Source organism: Brassica napus, chromosome A7 (genome assembly GCF_020379485.1).
Source record: "Brassica napus cultivar Da-Ae chromosome A7, Da-Ae, whole genome shotgun sequence".
Taxonomy (NCBI): domain Eukaryota; kingdom Viridiplantae; phylum Streptophyta; class Magnoliopsida; order Brassicales; family Brassicaceae; genus Brassica; species Brassica napus.
In genome coordinates this window covers 15,464,486-15,485,176 of record NC_063440.1, presented here as the reverse complement: position 1 = coordinate 15,485,176, position 20,691 = coordinate 15,464,486, and the positions used below count along the sequence as shown (strand labels likewise).

The 20,691-nt window shown below is 36.5% G+C and overlaps 2 protein-coding genes and 1 long non-coding RNA gene across 6 annotated transcripts; 2 read left to right on the top strand and 1 right to left on the bottom strand.

Moving 5' to 3' along the window:
• Positions 1-34: 34 nt before the first annotated feature.
• On the bottom strand, positions 35-2,891 carry LOC125576554. 2 transcript variants are annotated; one of them, XR_007314989.1, is made up of 6 exons: positions 2,122-2,891; positions 1,718-1,844; positions 1,535-1,591; positions 943-990; positions 645-855; positions 35-548 (listed from the first exon to the last, which is right to left on the bottom strand). It is a non-coding gene; the product is annotated as an uncharacterized LOC125576554 (long non-coding RNA). The 2 variants fall into 2 exon arrangements; XR_007314988.1 differs by having other exon boundaries at positions 645-990; positions 2,122-2,885.
• Positions 2,892-4,517: 1,626 nt separating this feature from the next.
• On the top strand, positions 4,518-5,426 carry LOC125576148. The gene has a single exon (XM_048735537.1). It carries the CDS (start codon positions 4,518-4,520, stop codon positions 5,424-5,426), a length of 909 nt encoding a protein of 302 aa, XP_048591494.1.
• Positions 5,427-7,261: 1,835 nt separating this feature from the next.
• On the top strand, positions 7,262-11,835 carry LOC106352622 (aminodeoxychorismate synthase, chloroplastic). 3 transcript variants are annotated; one of them, XM_022697023.2, is made up of 15 exons: positions 7,275-7,428; positions 7,505-7,552; positions 7,676-8,004; positions 8,081-8,212; positions 8,296-8,363; positions 8,478-8,542; positions 8,709-8,775; positions 8,859-9,140; positions 9,217-9,343; positions 9,464-9,765; positions 9,836-9,915; positions 10,084-10,186; positions 10,268-10,350; positions 10,428-11,045; positions 11,114-11,835. In XM_022697023.2, the coding sequence occupies exons 3-15, from the start codon at positions 7,689-7,691 to the stop codon at positions 11,613-11,615; spliced, it is 2,745 nt and encodes a 914-aa protein (XP_022552744.2). In that variant the 5' UTR covers positions 7,275-7,428; positions 7,505-7,552; positions 7,676-7,688; the 3' UTR covers positions 11,616-11,835. The 3 variants fall into 3 exon arrangements, with proteins under 3 accessions (XP_013647693.2, XP_022552744.2, XP_048592844.1); XM_048736887.1 differs by having other exon boundaries at positions 7,497-7,552; XM_013792239.3 differs by lacking the exon at positions 7,505-7,552 and having other exon boundaries at positions 7,262-7,428.
• The last annotated feature ends 8,856 nt before the right edge of the window (positions 11,836-20,691 follow it).

Genomic DNA, 20,691 nt, shown 5'->3' with positions numbered 1-20,691 from the left:
TACTTTAAAAACTTCTGTAATACTCATTTATTTCTGAAGCTTTTTGAAATTAAATTTTCACAGTTTTCTTATTAGCTATAAAACAATACTCACAACACAGTTAATTTCAATCTATATTTTTATATGATCTACTATACTAAAATTAAAAATTGCTACCAAGCATGGACAATGGCCAAACAGCCGTAAGAACACCATTTTAAACAACAATTCTTCATGCAGCAACATTAGCTCCTCCAGCTAAGAAGCTTAACTGTTAAAACTTCCCCTTCTTCCGAACATATAACACTTTTGATGTGCTGAGCACCAAAATTTTTGTGGATCACTATCTTTCATAGAAGAAGTTTGAAGCATATCTCCACTGTTCTTGTAAAAGAATTTCCCGTCTTTCAGAAAAACCTCAGAAGCTTGCCTTTCCATATACACAAAGCATAATCATGTCAACAAAAAGAAATAGATACTAACCAGACCAAGGTACTTAATTAATGTTGAAGTTTCAACCGAGACACTTCTTCACAAGTTTTACTTCTTTCTCCTTGCCAATATCAAACCTGTAACATTTCAATCAAACACATCTAAGTTTATTTTTGATTGGCACAAACCTTTTGACATAAATGGGGGAAAAGGAGCCTGTGAGAAGTAATTACCAGTAGAAGGTCTCTACTCTGGAAGTGGAGCAACTTATAGTAAAAATGAAGGTTATGTCCATACCGATGTCAAAGGTCACAAACCTTTACCAACCTCATCTGCTCTTGTCCAAGCTCGAGATCCCACCTGGAATTCACGGTTTCATGTTTCTTGATATCAAAGAATGATATATAACTTATCTTTACCTCACCAAAGTCTAAGAGTTTCTGCCTGTGATTGAAACAAAGGGGATTTATCATACAACATAAGATCACGACAACACAATAACACCAGAAGTTTTGAGATCAAAACACTAACAGGTAACACCTTTGCTCGACGAGCACTGCACAGCCTGCGAGCTTTCACCTGGTACCAAATCTTTTGTAAAATTTATGTAACTTAAGAGCAGCTTCGTTTGGGGTTCCTCAGATCAAGAACTGAAATTTATCTAAAAATCTCAACAATGTGTAACTCAGAGCGAGATCATTCTCTCCGGTTGCATCCATTTGAAGGGAATGGATTTCTCAACAACCATTTTACCACAAAATCCTAAGATCGTGGGCTCTAGAGTCTTGTTGTTGAAACTGACAGATCTCTTAACCAGGAGTCTAGATCAGCCTCCATGTCATATTCAACATATCCCACAATACAATAGTGAGATTCTGACTTGAAGTGAAACATCAAGAATTTGTAATGTCTGACTCATACATGTTTGTATATATATACATAAACCCAAAAAAAACATGAAAATAAACTACAAACAGAGAAAGAAGCGCATTTCACACACAACGTCTGAACAATAGATTCAGCCAAAGAACAAAGATTGAAAAAAAAAATCAGAACTTCTCAAATCTATAAAAACAGAGCAACTCACTGAGAAGATTTAGTCTTAGTCAAGATGAATAAGTACCTTGAATATACCACCAGAAATGTATTTACAACTGCATTTTCCCTTTTGTTGAGCAAGCTGCGAAAACAGAGAGAGAGAGAGAGTGATGAAAGATGGCAAAAAAGAGACTGGATAACACTATATATAATCAGAGAAAAGTTGAAAAACTTGAGTCAATGAAATAATTAATTTAGTTTTAGAGACCTCTATGTACGTAGCTCTGGTTTCCATGTGGGTAAATGGAATCTGTCAGACCCTTGTGGCTGCAGATGCATCTTTCCAATACAAATCTGGACAATTCTCTAAATAACATGCCACATCCATCACATAGCTGAAAGGAAAAAATATTTTGAATGGACAATGAAATCATTAGGGAAGTAGTAGAAGCTAAGTTGCTGGAATTAATAAAAAAAAAGAAGGAATCTGATGAAGTGCAGAGATGAATATATGAAAGGCATACGTGTTGGTTCATGCCAAACTCAAAATCAGCATCACCACACACAGCCAAATAAAATTAACATCACCATGCATCCGACACGAAACAAAATATGAACACTTTATGTTACAAATCACTCTTAGGGCCAACTTCTTTGAGGGATTAACCATACCTGCTGAGAAACGATTTCCGAAGACTGATCCAGAAGGAGTTTTCTCGACATTCTCGTACTTTGCTGAGATCGACTAAAGCAAGCCGCATTCAGTGGATCTTAATTTTTTTTTTTTTGATTAATCAGTGGATCTTAATTTCCGGCGGAGATTGATAGGGTTTTTTCATCGCTAGATATAGAGAGAGCAGAGAAAGAGGAGTCGAAGAGGATTCATGGGCGAAGTTAATGAAAAAAAATAGATAAACTGTTAAGAATGAGAAATCGGAAAGGTCATCAAAAAGAAAAACAATATCGTCTGTTGGTTAGACTGAAGAACGCTGACATGGCACAATACAATAGTGTGATTGGTCTGAATATTTTTGCATACGTGGACACTCTCCCTATTAAGCTTATTTAACTTTTAGTATAGTTCTCGACATTCTCGTACTTTGCTGAGATCGACTAAAGCAAGCCGCATTCAGTGGATCTTAATTTTTTTTTTTTTTGATTAATCAGTGGATCTTAATTTCCGGCGGAGATTGATAGGGTTTTTTCATCGCTAGATATAGAGAGAGCAGAGAAAGAGGAGTCGAAGAGGATTCATGGGCGAAGTTAATGAAAAAAAAAATAGATAAACTGTTAAGAATGAGAAATCGGAAAGGTCATCAAAAAGAAAAACAATATCGTCTGTTGGTTAGACTGAAGAACGCTGACATGGCACAATACAATAGTGTGATTGGTCTGAATATTTTTGCATACGTGGACACTCTCCCTATTAAGCTTATTTAACTTTTAGTATAGTATAGATGATATTTGTGGCAATTTTCCAAATAAAATAGCAACCATTCCATATATATAAAACATTCACCTTTTTCATTAACATCACCCAAAATCAGAAAAACAGAATAAGCAATCCTTTCAGTACCTGCCCATTTTTAGTGAAATTCACTTAAGATCCTATTCAAAATAATACCTTCCTAGTGTTATGAATAGAAAAAAATCTTAAGCTAAACAAAAAATAAAAATTTGGCTTCGTAAGTAATGGCGTACCCTACCTGTGCCATGGGCCGAACCTAATTTTTTTTTCATATACTTTCTTTTACGTGTTGCAAAATAATTTCACATGATTTATCATAATTCAAAAATTCCGCAGAAACCATCTGATATTACAAAATGTTTTTATATTTAATTAAGGAGAAATACCAAATTTCTGTTTCTTGTTTAGTCTAATTTTGAATATGTTTTCAAAATTTTGTTTTAATTCGCGTTTCTTATCATTATTTTCAATTTTTCATATTATTATTTTCATAGATTTTTAATCGTGATATTACGGTTCTAAAATACCATGTCATTTCACATAGTGATGTATATATGGCTATAACACGCTATGTAATTTGTGTTTCAGTGGTAGAATTTATAACATGTTGAGTTGTTGACCCATCTTTTGTAACGGTTTTTTTCTACATTAACGTTTGATAAATGTCAAATGATGTCTTCATAAGAGCTCAGTAACCTCAGTTCACTTTCTTATCGGACGTACATGCTTTAATTGGACTGTGTTTGTGTATCATTTCTCATGACAAGTACCGTAGACGCGATATAAGCATTGGTTAATTACCTTTTAACGAATTCTTTAATGTGTCCCGTATCAAAACTCTCCCCGATGTTAAAAATCCACTTTTACAATGTGTATTGCAATCTCTTAGATACGTCCCCTTTGCCGGTTCTGCGTGGATACCGCGTCGGTGGCACCCCGGTGGAGTACAAGCGGTGTGTCCCCTCATTTTTTTTAATAATTAATGGTAGAAAAATTCCACAAATACCACGTTTAAAATATTATTTTTTCATATTTACACTAATCATTTTTGAGAATTTGTACTCTCTACACACAAAATCTACCCTATTTGCACTCCATACCTTATTTTCCCTCAATTTTTTCCCTTCATCATTACCATTTTTTTCCCCATTGTACAGTATCGCACTTTTTTTAGTATATTGAACTAATTTGCTCATCATTTTTACTCTTAATTTTAATAAAGAGTAAAATACATTTATATCCTTATGGTTAACTAATATAAACTTAGGGTTTAAAGTTGAGGTGTGGTGTAAAGTTTTTAGAATGTAAAATTCAGGATTCTAATAAATATATAAATAAATACTTTAAAATAGAAGGCTGGAAGAGTTTCAATTTGGGTGCTAGAGTTAGCTGGGAAAGCATATGTAAGCCAAAGAAGGAGGGGGGATTGGGAATTAGAAGGCTCGAAGAGTTTCAATTTGTTTTCCAACTCAAGCGGGTCTGGAATTTTTTTTCGGAATCTGGTTCGTTATGGGTTGCATGGCTTAAAGAAAATGTCTTCACAGGTCAGACCTTTTGGACTGCTTCAACTTCTACTTCTTTCTCATCTACGGTCAACCAAATGTTAAAGCTCAAGCCAGAGCTACATAAGATGATGAGATGTAATGTAGGTGATGAGAGGTCTGTCAGTTTCTGGTTTGATTGGTGGACTGACCTTGGTCCATTAATCTCTGTGTTTGGCAATCGGGGTACGAGAGATCTGCGGATCCCTCTTGACGCCTCTGTCTGTGTAGCTGCGCCCAATGGCCTTTGGACCCTGCCTCCGGCTAGGTCTGATGAAGCGGAAACCTTGCAGGTGGTTCTCTCTACAATGCAACCACCGTCCCCTGTGCGCGGCCAGGATTCTTTCCTTTGGCGGAGTGGTGCTTGCTCTTTTCTTCCCAAGTTTTCTTCAAAGGCTACATGGAATATTATAAGAGAGCCCTCCCCTCTGGTTTCTTGGAATAAAATGGTCTGGTTCAAAGAGGAGATTCCCCGGTACTCCTTTGTTTCTTGGATGGCTCTCCTGTCTAGACTCCCCACAAGAGATAGGCTCATCTCATGGGGTCTGCTGGTTCCTCCTGTGTGCCCCCTCTGTTCGTTGGATTCAGAAACTCATGATCATCTGTTTTTTACCTGCACCTTCTCAACTGCAATTTGGTCTCACTTTGCTGGTTGGATGTTTCCCACTCCTCCACTTGCTTTTGCTTCTGTGGCTGATATTATGAATCTCCCCCGCATCACTTCACGCTCGGGTGCTGGGACAGTTTTAAAGCTTTTGCTGCAGGCCATCGTTTACAGCATCTGGAGAGAAAGGAACCATCGTATCTTCCGGGATTCTTCCTCTACCGTAGCTGCAATCGCCAAGGTGGTTGATCGTTCAATGAGGGATCGCCTCCTTTCTCTACCTCCACCTCCGCCTGATGGGACTGTCTCGCTGCTGCAGCTCTACTTTTCCACCCCCGTCTCTTCCCGCCTTAGTTTCATTTAGCTTCTTCTGTTTGTTTTGTATTGCTCTGTTTCCTTTCTTTTCGTTTCTCTCCCTTGTAATAAGTTGTTCAACAACAACATTGTATCCTTCTTCAGAAAATGGTAAGCTTAACATTTTACCAAAAAAAAAAAAATACTTTAAAATATATAAAAATTAAAAATAGTTTCAAACATAATTTTTGATTTTCAAAAAGAAATTTTGAAAAAAAATCAATTTTTAATAGAAAATCGAATTTAAAAAAGTATAATTCAGAAACTTACAAAAATTATTATTTTTTAATAATTATTTATTTTTATTTTTTTTTAATTATTTACTATATATAGAAAACAATGGTACAAGAATTTTTTACCATTTAATGAAAAAACATTTTTGAAAATGTTTCTTTAATAGTGGTAAAAATGAATAATGGTACTATAAAAGTGGTAAACATGAAATTTTTTCCGATATATATATATATATGTATAATTATATGTAATAAGTTAGATATATAATAAATTATATCGAAGAAAACACCCCAAAAATATTTTATATTTATTTACTTTTTTCTCATTACAAAATTTCTGTAATATTATTTTGTAAATACTAAGTAAAAAGAAATTTTACGTTTTTAAATTTTGTTTTTGAGTTTATAAGATCGGGGAGTGGCTCTTGCCCCTCTTAATCTAAGCATATGGGGAAAAGTGTCTTCACTGGGTCGACCAAGTGGTCAACTTCCTCGTCTGAGAAATTGAATTGTCCGTCGCCTAACTTTTCTGAAAGTGAAATGTTTTTCGATTTGACATACCAAATCTGCAATGAATTTTAAACGTTATGAGAATGTGATTTTTAGTTCTTAAAACTAGAATGAGAGAATTCTAACTTTACCTTGAAACACTGTAAAGTGACTAGAATCATAAAATTTAGAACTTAAAGATTTCAATATTATAAAAATGTTTATCAAATAATAAGTTCGTGACTTTAATTTTCTTAAGAAAGTTATGTTTGAATAACAGTATTTGTCAAGAAAATTATGTTTGAATAACAGTATGTCATTTTAGTATAAATTACTTCAAACTCCCTAAATACAATCTTGAGAAGAAAAATATAAATTTTATTTTAGTATAGTGAATATAAAATTATTAAAAGGGATAATTTCACTTTTATCACAAGTTTTGACACTAATTTTCAAATTTAATTTTAAAAGATAATTATTTTCATAAATACTTTAAATTTGTGATAAAAATATTAAATTAACTTTCCTAAATAATTTATAAATGTTTATAGAAGTTTATAAACATATTCTCATCCAATAAATTTCCAAATCCCTAAATAATAATCATTAATTTCTAAATTCAAATGTTACATGTTTTTTGATTAAGTGTATTTTTGAAAAGTGATCACCAAATGTATTTTAAACAATTTTTCCAATTGAAACCAATGTCTAGTTATTTAAAATCAAGGAAAATTTTCATGTTTACCATTTTTTTGGTAACATTATTCATTTTACCACCAATAAATAGACATTTTCAAAAATAAATTCTTCATTAAGTGATAAAAAACTCTTATACACTTATTATATATAATAAATAATTATTTAAATTTTTAAAAAATATGTTTTCTAATTATACTTTTTTAAATTCGAACTTTTTTATAAACTTTTTTCTGAAATTTTTCTTTTATGTTTTTCAAAGTTTCTTTTTGAAAATATTTTTTAAAAAATTATTTAATTTATATACTTATTAGAATCTTAAATTTCACATTTTTAAATTTCTACCCAAACCATTAATGTAAACATGAAAAAAAATGTAGCACTTTCGTTTTGTTAATAATTGAAAAGGTTATAAAAAGCTTCCACCACCCTTTTTTTTTGTTTCTCTTCCTCGTTCTGTGCACCATTCATTCAATCTCATTCCTCTCCATCCAGCGAGCGAGCGAACGAGCAGGCTTCTTCCATCATCATTCTTATCTATTCGATTCGCGTTGCTTCTCGAATCTCTCTAATCTCCCGCGTTCGTTTCCAAACGTAAGCTCCCTCAAGCCTCCTTCCTCCCATTATCCTTATCTAGATGTTTTGTGTTGACGGTTTCATAGATCGTTAGAGAGGAATCGAGCTTGAGAGATTGATCGTATTAGCCTAGATATATCGTGTAAGATTCGAATCTTCCCGTTCCGTTAGAGACTGATTGATATGTTTACAGAAATGGAACCTTTCGAGTTTGTTGATTTTCACACTCTCAGATCCATCACTGTTGCTTTCCTCCTCTTTTCAGGAGCTATTTCAGCATGAACTTCTCCTTATGCTCTACCTCCTCAGAGCTTGCATGGCCAAGCGACTGTGTTACGAGATCTCCCGTCGCAAACCGGTTCTTATCTCGTGAACCGGTTAGGTTTGATGAGACTTGGAAGAAGAAAAAACACTTTAAGATACCTCGTTGTGGTACGAAGAAGGTTTTTGTGGAGGATTCTTCGTCGATTGCTAAGAAGAGTGTACCGAGGAGAGAGCCTGTGGAGAGGCTTGGCTTTGTGAGGACTTTGTTGATTGATAATTACGATAGCTACACATTTAATATATATCAGGCACTCAGTACTATTAATGGAGGTACCTTCTTTATTTGTCACTCTCTCTATACATAGATTCTGTGTGTTTTGAACTTTTGTGTTTGTATTCTTTGTAGTGCCTCCTGTGGTGATTAGGAACGATGAGTGGACGTGGGAAGAAGCTTACCGTTACTTATATGAAGACGCTGCTTTCGATAATATTGTTATTTCGCCTGGACCTGGTTCTCCCATGTGCCCAGCTGATATAGGTACCTACCTAGCTTTTATTGAGTTTTTTTTTGCTTTCCCACCTGTGTTTTGTCTCATCTTGACCATGACTCTGTCTCTGCAGGAATATGTCTTCGCCTTTTGCTTGAATGTCGTGATATTCCGATTCTAGGCGTTTGCCTTGGGCACCAGGTACACTATTAACTTCTTAATGATGACAATACTTGCTAATGTATCTGATCTTTTCCGGTATAGTTCTTGCATCGTCATGAAAATGAGTATCTGTGAACCAACATGCTTTGACAGGCACTAGGTTATGTTCATGGAGCTCATGTGGTGCATGCCCCGGAACCAGTCCATGGACGGTTAAGGTATCGAGTATACATGAATCTTTAATGCTCTTTATGTGCCTTATTTTCTTAGAATGAATTTCTGTCAGCTGAAACAATTCTAAAATTGTTTATATTTGGTCGTTTCTGCTCCATTTCTCAGTGTCTTCTGAATATGCTACTCACCATTTTCATCTACTTCATGTAGTGGGATTGAACATGATGGTAACATATTGTTTTCTGATATTCCATCCGGGAGAAACTCTGATTTCAAGGCAGGTCCATCTACTTCTTACATGCAACATTCATTGTTCTCTCTAGATACAATTTTCAAATCTGTGTTTGGGTTTCTCTGCAGGTTGTAAGATACCATTCACTGATCATAGATAAGGAATCACTGCCAAAGGAACTCATACCAATAGCTTGGACGGTTTATGATGACACAGGCTCTTTCTCTGAGAAGAAGTTCTCTACTCCTGTGAATACCTCTTTGAGCCCATTGGGGAACGGATCTGTCAACTCTGCTCTGGAAACGTTGGAGGAGCAAAGTTATTGGCCTTCGCCCCATGTTGATGGAAAACAAGATAGACACATTCTTATGGGCATCATGCATTCTACTTTTCCTCATTATGGTTTGCAGGTTTGATGTTTATGATCATGTTTAGACTTAGTTTCCTTCGTTGTTCTACTGTCTCTGATATGCATTATGCGTTTAGTTTCATCCAGAGAGTATTGCTACCACTTATGGAAGCCAAATATTCAAGAATTTCAAAGACGTGACTGTGGATTATTGGAGTCGCTACAAATCTCCATCCTTGCGTCGAAGAATGATTAGTGAGACTGGTGAGCTCTCTGAAGCTTAATAGTTTCATTAGTAATAAATTGTCCCATTTTTGCTTTAGTTGATTTTACTCTATAGTTTAACTGTCTTAGAGCTTCTCCTGAATAAGAAATATTTTTTAGCAAACATGCAGGTGCCTAGTGCCTGTCAATTGCTGAAAGAACTTTCCAGAACTAGAAATACAGGAAACGGTTCGAGCTATAATAGTAACTCTCTCTCTACTGCCAAGAAAAATGGTGTAGACGTATTCAATCTGGTGGATTTAGCATACGCCAAACCTCATTCACAACTGCTGAGGCTAAAATGGAAGAAGCTTGAACGTCTTGTACATAAAGTTGGTGGAGCAAGAAATATATTCATGGAATTATATGGCAAGAATAGAGGGAACGATGCTTTTTGGCTGGATACTTCTTCTAGTGACAAGGTTGGTAGTCTTCTCCTGAAATTATCTACTTGATTCTAAGGAATGTTCTTCACAATTACATTGTTCCCAGGCTAGAGGGCGATTTTCTTTCATGGGCGGCAAAGGCGGATCCCTCTGGAAGCAATTGACATTTAGTTTATCTGATCAAAGGTTTTAACGCATGACCTACTCTTTCTTCTATCGGCGTAAAGGTTTATGCTCTTTTTTTACTTGAGCGCCATAACCCTTCCGCCTGCAAAATTTTTCCTAGTCGTTACGGGACTATGTTGACATGGCTGCATTAATAACCCCCTCACAATGAACTTTTATGACTTTCAGCGAGATAACATCTAAACATGCTGGACACCTTCTGATTGAAGATGCTCACGGTTCTACTGAGAAACGATTCTTGGAAGAAGGCTTTCTTGATTTTCTACGTAAGGTATGACGAAAAGACTTTCTTTTACTTGATAGAGTTGATATATTTCTGCTGTAAAATCATTAAAATGTGTATTTTTACCAGGAGCTTTCATCTATCTCTTATGATGAGAAGGACTTCAAAGGGTTGCCTTTTGATTTTTGTGGTGGATACGTAGGTTGTATTGGGTACGTGCTACATCATTTATAAGCACCTTAGGACACTTCTGGAATGCGTGTTTATTTTACCTTTTCTTGTATTGCAGATACGATATTAAAGTAGAATGTGGAATGCCTATTAATCGGCACAAATCCAATGCTCCAGATGCATGTTTCTTCTTCGCGGATAATGTTGTCGCCATTGATCATCAACTTGATGACGTTTATGTATTATCTCTCCACGAAGAGGACACTGCAGAGACCTCTTTCATGAATGATACTGAAGAGAAGCTCATTACCATGAGTGTTTCGTCCACAAGAAAGTGGAAGGATCAAAGTCTTCCTGCTATAGATTCGTCTCAACGCAAAGCAAGTTTTGTCCCTGACAAATCACGAGAGCAGTATATCAACGATGTGGAGAGGTGTATGCAGTATATCAAAGACGGGGAGAGCTACGAGCTTTGTCTAACTACACAGAACAGATGGAGAATAGGGAACACTGATCCTTTGGGACTTTATCTCCACCTGAGAGAGAAGAACCCAGCACCTTATGCAGCCTTTCTCAACTTCTCAAACTCAAATTTGTCTTTGTGCTGTTCGTCTCCTGAAAGGTTTCTTCGGCTGGATAGAAATGGGATGCTGGAAGCAAAGCCGATTAAAGGTACAATAGCTCGTGGCTCCACACCTGAAGAAGATGAACTATTAAAATTTGAATTGAAACTCAGGTAAACACCAAAACACTCTACTCTTTGTTCTAGAATATTTGGTCTTTAACACCCTGTTGTGTAATTAGTGAGAAGAATCAAGCTGAGAATCTGATGATCGTTGACCTTTTGAGGAATGATCTCGGACGTGTCTGTGAGCCTGGCTCAGTCCATGTGCCTAACCTCATGGACGTGGAAACATACACAACGGTACACACTATGGTGAGCACCGTCCGTGGACTGAAGAAAACAGACATTAGTCCAGTGGAATGTGTGAGAGCAGCATTCCCTGGCGGGTCAATGACCGGTGCTCCAAAACTAAGATCCGTTGAGATTCTTGATTCGCTTGAGAACTGTTCGAGAGGACTTTACTCGGGTTCAATAGGGTATTTCTCGTATAATGGTACGTTTGATCTGAATATAGTGATAAGAACAGTGGTGATACATGAGGATGAAGCTACGATAGGAGCAGGAGGAGCAATTGTTGCGTTATCAAACCCAGAAGATGAGTTTGAGGAAATGATTCTTAAGACTAGAGCTCCTGCTAATGCGGTCATTGAGTTTTGTAGTGGTTCCAGTGAAAGACACTAAGTAGTGGTAATGAGAATTTGCTCATCCATGGGGCATATAACCGATGTAAAAGGAAAGAAGACATTGCTTTCGTGTTGTGGCTTTATACACTTCTTTTAAAAAATATCTGTAGAAAAATATAAATAGATATAGTTGTAAGAGATTTGGGGGTGGAGTTGTTTTTTTCTTTCTCTCTGTTAGTCTCTGGAGATATCAATTTATTCAGCCGGTTTTGATTTTATGTTTTGTTTAAGTCTATTTTTTATGAATCTTATTTTTTAGTGAAAAAATTATAGGTGAAAGATATTGTTCAATTTAAAATAGTTATTTGATTTACATTTGAAAATTATTTGATTGGTGATGTCTTTGAGACAAGTTTTTTCTTTTAATTATGTCTTTGAAAATTATTTGATTGTAGGTTCACCAACCAATAATATTTAGTTATTTCAAATTTGATATTTTTTAAAAAAGAAAACAAAATATTGTTAAATTATATAACATTTTTAAAATTAAAAAAAGTATAAATAAATAAAAATAATAGTAGTTGCAAAAAAAACTAATACCATAAACAAAACATTAAACTCTAAATTTAAACCCTTTGATAAATTTTAAATTCTTGAATTTAAAAAAAAAATATTTTTAACACAATCAACAAAACACTAAACCCTAAATCATAATCCTAAACCCTAAACCCTTGGATAAACACTAAACCTTTGGATAAACCCTAAACTCTTGGATAAATCTGAAACTCTCGGATCAATCTTAAACCTTAAGATTTATGATTTATTCAAGAGTTAAGGGTTTAATATTTGTTGGCAGCGTTAAAAATACTTTTGAAAAACAAATTATTATTTTTTTGCGATTAAAAAATCTTCTTTTTGTAATTAATACAATTTTTATTTTAAAAATATAATATAATTCGATATGTTATAAACAATGTGTGGATTACCATAACCAGGCCCGGTATGGAACCGGCCCGTAGAGAGAGAGAAGGGACGACCCAACCTTAAGAGAGAGATAGAGACGACAGCAGCAAGGCAAGGAGGAGAGAGAGTCGGCCAATCACCTAGCCGACTTAGTATTAGGATGTTTTCCTTTTTCCATGTATTTAGTAGATTTCCTATTTCATGTAGGATTAGGATAAGTACTCTTTCCATTTATCTCTATCTTGTAATCCTTATATAAGGAATTCCTTTTGATGATTAATAATAAGACAGAACAATTACACACGAATTCTCTATTGTTCACAACACGTTATCAGCACGATAGTCTCTAAATCCCTGAGACAAAACCATAACCTAAAATCCGTCACACATAAACCCTAAACCAGGCGAACTTCAAATCGATCTATCTCTCCAACCCCGACGAACCAGACGACGAGCCACATATCAAATTGAAGCTCTTGACGAGGCGAATCCATCAGCGCAAACCGTTCGTCGATCCGATCTCAGACGCGCCCACACTCGCAGAAACAATACACGGCGCCGACTTAGTTCTTGGAACCCTAAATCCGAGCCAACAAGATTTTCTATCCAAATTCAAATCTTGTGAAAGTTAAGTTTATCATACCTTAGTTATTTAATGATACATTGTTTAGATTATGATGTTCATGTAATCTAATACTCTTTGTTTTATTGTTTCATGAGCTGAAGAGGAGTTAGTGCGAAGAACCCTAAATTGTTCTTGCTTGAGTTCTGGCTTGCTTACATCCGATCAGATCCAGCCCTAAGGTGTTTCTGATCCTAGACGTCCTCAGCTCCCTGTTCAAAACAAAGCCAGTCCACGATCCAAGTGAGACAGCTCGCAATCCAGATCAGCTTGCATTTGCGAAATAGACAGCACGCGTCCGAGGTTTATCCGTCCATCTTGGTGGTCCGGTTCAACCCTACAAACAGAGGTATACCGATCAATCTAAGAGTTCTTGATCAAACCCTAGAATTAATAGGAGTTAAAATTGATCATCTCATAATCACTAGATTGAAATCGATTCCAACTAGAACATGTTTGATTGTTCTATAGTTTCTGATTTAAATTACAAGAAACTCTAAATCTGGAATCAAAACCCTAAACCTTAAAAGCTAGAATCCGACTTTAAAAGTGCTCTTGCTTGATTGAAATCTTGATTGATTGAGGTTTAGGATTGATAGATTGATTGATAGATCAAATCTCTAAATTCGAAATCCTTAAAGGCCTTGAAACCCTTAATCGGTTACTTGAAAGTTTTAAAAAACCCTAACCTCGATTTTAAAAATCTAAAGGCCTTGAAACCTTAAAACTTTAAAAGATTGAAAAGTTTTAATATTGTTATCGAATGAGAGTTAGGTTGCTAGATTGATTGATCCTAAAATCTAGTTGAAACATTACCAACCTTGAAATTGGTAAACTTGATATGTATTGTGTGGCATTGTGTTTTGTCATGAATCATATTGGACGACCGTAAGGTCTAATGCATTGCACACACACGTGGCCTTGTGCCCTTGATAGATTGAAAGCCGTGTGGCTTAATACATATCTAAGAGGCCGTGTGGCCTAGCATCCGGATGATCACATATGACCCGGACTGCATCATGATCCGATCCTTTAAGATCGTTGTATCACATAATAATCGTGAAAGTCTAAGGCATGACATTGCAAAGCCGTATGGCCTTATATCCGGATTGATATATAAACCGGATTGTATCATGAACCAATCTCTAAGATTGCTGTATCACACTAAGATGGTCGTGAGGCCTAAGCATCACAAGACATGGCCGTGTGACTTGACTCACACCATGATCGATTGTTTTCATAGATGCGTAAGAACTTGTTTGTGGCCGAGCTTGCTATATCATGCGGCTGCATGAGCCACATTGTGAACCTAAATTTTAAAAGACAATGTGACTCAGATATCGAAAAGGGATTTGGTGATACAATCACCAAGGAAAACAATGAGAATGAATTGGTACAGGATTCCATCATCTCACTGAAGGTCTAAAAGATCAGTACATCACTATGGAAAATCCACTAGACTTTTGGGATGCTTTACAGCATAGAAATTACCACCATTAAACGGTGTTGCTTCCAAAGGCTAGAAATGACTAGAAGAATCTAAGATTCTTGGATTACAAAGTCATGGATGAGTACAACTCAGTCTTGTTTAAGACAGTCTCGATGCTGAGACTTTGTGGCCGAAAATTTTAGTCTTGTTTAAAGCTTCACCACTTATACTGATCTGATTTTCAAAAGGACCAAATTTTCGATACGACTAGTCTTATTGCTTTATGATTGCAATTGTGTTTTAACCTAAGGATCATTCACGATTTTTATATACAATGGAATTGGTTTTAAGTTTATTGAATCTTGCCTGATCTTACTTGAACATATGAATGTTTTAAAGTATGGCCTAAAGGGCATAAAACCAAGAAACCATGAATGGTATAGCAAGCATAGTAAAGAAACTATGGCTAAGGCATTTGCCTATAAGGCATTATATACACCCAAAGAAAACGTGGTCCATTGAGTTATAATGAATGGTTTCCAAATAAGAAACAATGGACAAACTAGAAGGAAACAAGTTCCTTCAGATTTTGAAAGAAAAATCGCCTAAAACCTTGAAAGAAAGTGATCGAGACTATACCAATGATATCTACTGATTTAAACTATGCTACAAGATCAGTATGAAGAAAGGCAAGATATGTGGTGACCATGTTGAGATACACCACGAAATTACACTATATGGCATGATAGGATTAGCCATCCTAAAGTTTAAACTTGATGCAAAGAAATTGTAAAGGCACCGAGTTATCCCGTAAAGATCTCACGTTGTGAAACATGTACACAAAGGGAAACTTATTAGGCTTAATTATCCCAAGCACCACGACCTTATAGTATGGTCATGAGGGGGAGAGAGGATAAACCCATGATCAATACTACAAGTTCGTGTACTATGGTCTAAAGACCATGTTATATGGCTCGGCCATTACTCGGCCATAAAGGGTCATTACCCGGCCAAAGAGAGACCATGATACAAACGGCCAAACCAAAGAGGCTATCACCTATAAACAGCTTGGCCACGACCTGGCCATGACTTGGCCGTGACTTGGCCTCATAGTGCAGCCTTGGCAGCACACAGTCTATGACTCGGCCAAAGAGGCCGAAGAGACCATAACAGACAACGGCCTGGCCGCAAAGGCCATAACCGGCCGGAAAGGCCATTACCTATAAAAGGTTCGGCCATTACCTATATGCTTGGGGACATTATGAATTTACATGTACAGAATGATAATAAGATCATATGCATCAGGCCATATAAGTGAGCATAGATATTCCCATCTAAAGAATGAATACTGGTCATTAAAACCAGACATACACCATCTTAAGAGTTCATTGAAATAAACCACCACATACATATGTGTGCCGTCTAAGATGGAACCTCATAAGAGGATTGGGAATATATGTTGGATAGGAGTAACACTTTCTCCACGAATTCAAAGAGACCTTGAGCCAAAACATGGGTGATTGAATAAAGGCCAGGTACGGATTGCATGACCAAAAGCATCCGACTATCCAAACATTAAAGGAGAAAGATTATAAGCTGGATAAAGAAAGAGTAAAGGAATGATAAGAATGGTTTTAACCATCATTGTCTTGGCAAGATCCTCGGACTAGAGAATATGATATAAGACGTCCAAAGAAAGATTATACAAAGCTATCTAATTGAGAAGCTAATCGAGATGCCAGACACTGACCCGAAAAGAATGACTAAGTCATAACCAGCTTAGCACCAAATGAAACGTCCTTGAAGAGACATAATCAAGTTGCTATAAGAGTCTATAGAAGATAGACCAAGTGTTCCATAAAGATAAAGGAACCTCGGATAGAAAGAAAAGAGAAAGGTGCATAGACAGATCCGAGGTCATGATAAGAGAAACCGTACCAGACATAGAGATAAGGCTGGCCAGCTACACATCTAAGGTACCAAACCAAGTAGTCTTGGGACGCCAAGCTACTAGGTAACAAGGGTCCTGGATAATGAAATCTCAAAGTGATCAGATCATTTCTGGAACATAATGGAACCTCATGAAGGTGTCGACACACACACATGAATGTTATATAAAGAATACATAAGAAGCACTTGAACATAAAGAGATAAGCGAGGATCAGAGAACCCACGAATGAGTACTCATCATACAATCATAGAATCATAAAGATTATAAAGAATATAAAGATAGACGTGGAGGTTCAAGTATCTAAAGAGAGATGAGCGTATTGGCCATGTACATATACAGAAACGCCATCCGATAAACCAGTGAAATAGATGGATCTTGTGAGATAAAGAAACCGTGAGAGAAGACACATAATCACGTGACCTAGAGTGTCCATGTCTTCATATTAACAGCATTAGATCATAGCTTGTTACACAAGGTACTCACAGAGATCAAAGGAACAGATTATAAGGAGATGAACTCCTATGTGGTGATTGCTACTACAGAATTCGAAATTGACAAAGGTCTGGTCATAAGAAAGAAATAGATACAATACTGATGTAGTAAGCATATGGATCACTGGATAAGATAATATAGAATGGAAGAACAGCTTCGTTCCTAAGCTGATTCACGGACTGAAAAGCAGCTGCATATAGTAAAAGAAATTGATCACACATGATCATTGATTTTGGAGTTGTATAAAAGACAATCCAATAAACAGTCCATATACATAAGAGGTTTTATAAAGAAATTCCTTGTGCTTATACTAAACCTAAAGGAGGTTAGTAGACATAGAATGAAATCTATGTGAGTGACTGGCTAAAACGTCCAGCACACCAGCTGAGAGCATCCGGCTCTCTGGCCAAAAGCGTCCAGCCCTCAGGCTAAAGACGTCCGGCCTATCAGCTCAAAGAGCGTCCAGTTCTTCTAGACACGTCCAGCTTTTAGACCTAAGAAGCGTCTGAACCTTCTTGGTCACAGGCTAAAAGAAACTAAAGATCAACCATTAGGTTGCAATCCGACATCAGATCCCTTAAGGATCCAGCATAGCAGAATGGTCTGCCGCTGAATGAACTCCATAAAGCTTTGTCATAAGATTAAAAGGAGACATCTAATCTGTCGGATACCAAAGAAGAATTATAGCCCATAAAGATTATAAGATCTATGACCTAAAGTCATGAGGCGTCATTAAGATATGAACGCAAAGAATAAGACATTACTTAAAGCAAAGAAATCGATGTCCACATGTGAGATACATGAGAGTGTGTTCGGCCTAAGAGCCATGATAAGAGATTATAAAACCTCAAAGCAATAATCATTGAACACTCATAAGATTAATAAGTGGACAAGTATGGACGTGGTCTATGAACTAGACATGGATCGACCAGATTGAAACATGGTCGAATGATAACTGTCCAAACAAAGTAAAGAGTTTGATGTTCGACGATCACATCTAGACTATGGACAGATGCAAACACGTTTTGTAAAGACCCACAAGTGATCCCCAAGGACAATGTAGATCACATTGCTTAGCACACATGCTTTACCGGGACACTAGATGTCAAAGGACATGAGAGACGACCATGAAAGGTCGAAGTGGTCTACTTACGGTTCAGTACAGAAACTGGCCGATTACTCCCTTCCTACACAGACAGGATATATCACGCATCAAGATGCGTAGTATGTAGAACCTACACCGAGGTTCACATCAGGGGGAGTAGTGCGTGTTGTACTCTTTTTCCTTCATCATGGTTTTGTCCCACTGGGTTTTCCTGATAAGGTTTTAACGAGGCAACATGAAGCGTACTACAGATCCTGTATGGATATAGTTATGAGGGGGAGTGTCGTGCGTTGTACTCTTTTTCCTATCTACGGTTTCCATTTTCCCACTTTGGGTTTTGGTTTTTCCTAGAAAGGTTTTAATGAGGCAACATCGTGCATGATACAAATTACATATGGTTATGGCATCCAAGGGGGAGTGTTATAAACAATGTGTGGATTACCATAACCAGGCCCGGTATGGAACCGGCCCGTAGAGAGAGAGAAGGGACGACCCAACCTTAAGAGAGAGATAGAGACGACAGCAGCAAGGCAAGGAGGAGAGAGAGTCGGCCAATCACCTAGCCGACTTAGTATTAGGATGTTTTCCTTTTTCCATGTATTTAGTAGATTTCCTATTTCATGTAGGATTAGGATAAGTACTCTTTCCATTTATCTCTATCTTGTAATCCTTATATAAGGAACCCCTTTTGATGATTAATAATAAGACAGAACAATTACACACGAATCTCTATTGTTCACAACACGATAATATTTTATTTTCATTTTTAAAAAATATTGAATCTAAAATGACACAATCCTATTGGTTGGTGAACCTACAGGTTCACCTAAGAGGTGATCTCAAGAATAAGCCTTTTTCTATAGGTTGCTTTGTTTCTTACTCTTTATCTAAATTTACAATTTGTTTCATTTTCACACTTTATTAACTGAGTGGCTTTATGGCGGAATGCGTATGGCAGTTGATATCTTTTCGCATCGTGTTTGACTTATCAAATTGTTCAATAGTTCTGAGCTTTTTCGCCCCTGTTCTGGATGCTGAATCACTACTTGTTATCCTGCTTGTATTTCCCGACTCATTTGTTGTTTGACCTCGGTCACTGGAGCATCATTTACGATCTCTATCCACCTTAGCATCATTCTGCTTTGCAGCAACATTCACGTTATGGTTGCATCTATCATTTCCTACTTTGTTAACAGTTTTGCAAGTGTAGTAGCTGTTCTTTTAGTCGGTTAGGCTTTGTTTACCCCCATGGTTGGAGAGTAGTTATCTCTATAAAAAGCTTATGTTGACCCAAAAAGAAGAATCAATGAATGGTTTGAAATGAATAAAGGGAAAATATAACTCAAAACATTTGTATGCGGTTTGATGTTAATTGTCTAAGTTCGTAATTCCTCTTTAGTGCTAAATAAAAAACATTATTATAAACAGATAATAAGTTCTTGGAAAAATCATGCCTGAACATGAAAAGATTTTGTAATGATCTTTATTGTCCAATAGAGACATATGTTCCGCCAAACTATATTATTAATAGTCAATGATTGTAATTACACTGAAATTGAAACTAAACTCAAAGAAGAAGAAATGGAAGAAACAAGAATGGTAGAAGGAGAAAGTAGATGATGGGGGACATAATGATTGAGCATGAGATAAGATTCAATAATGCTCCATAAGAGTGTGTGCTTAACTTGTGTTTACTGGTAAAAGTGTGTAGCCATCTGATTTTAAACTTTTCTCTGAACAAGAAGTTATATTATGGTATATCTGCTTAACTTCAGTTGTTGATTGAGATAAAATCCCGAGAATTCAGGTCTAGATTCTCTCTGGTTTAAAATAGTACTGGAAAAAGTGTTGTACTTTTGGTGACGACAGATGGTGATAAAAATGTGATCTACGACAAATCTAACAAATGCATATGCTGTCACCATTCACACTATTTGCTTGTTACGTTTGTGTAACAAGCAAATAAGGTAGGGCAGTTTCAAGTTTTAATTATCACCAAAAGGCAGTTTCTTATACAAAGGTAGTTTGTACCAACTAAAGACTTTGGGTATAACTAAACTCCACTAACTAACTAAACAACACACTAACTAAATGATTTTATGAGCGGGAACGCACCGTAGCCGCTCATCTCGCCTTTATTTTAGACGTCTCAGATCAATTCCCTTTTTTTTATGATTTGACTTATATCTACCTCTAATCTCAGCCCTTGGATAATACTTTTGTTTTTCTAACTCGACGGTCCAGATTAAACCCTCACCAAAAAGTCAATCTCATCTCCATACTTTTTGTTGTCTCTACGGTTTCTCAAACAAAGCTCCCCTCCGGCTTCATCTTGGTGTTACGGCAAAGGTATTTTGCAATGACCTACTAATTATCCTGCTGTCTTAAGTTTCATAGGTGTAAGCATGGCTGACCATTGCATGGTTATCCCCGGCGAATGGAACTCATCAGGCTCGCTTTGGGAGTTTTTAATCGACAAGAAGAAGATGTCTAAGAGCGTCCCCGTCTGCGCCGGAATGTCCCTCAGTGAATTATAGACCAACGTCGTTCAAGAATTCGTTATAACCCACAC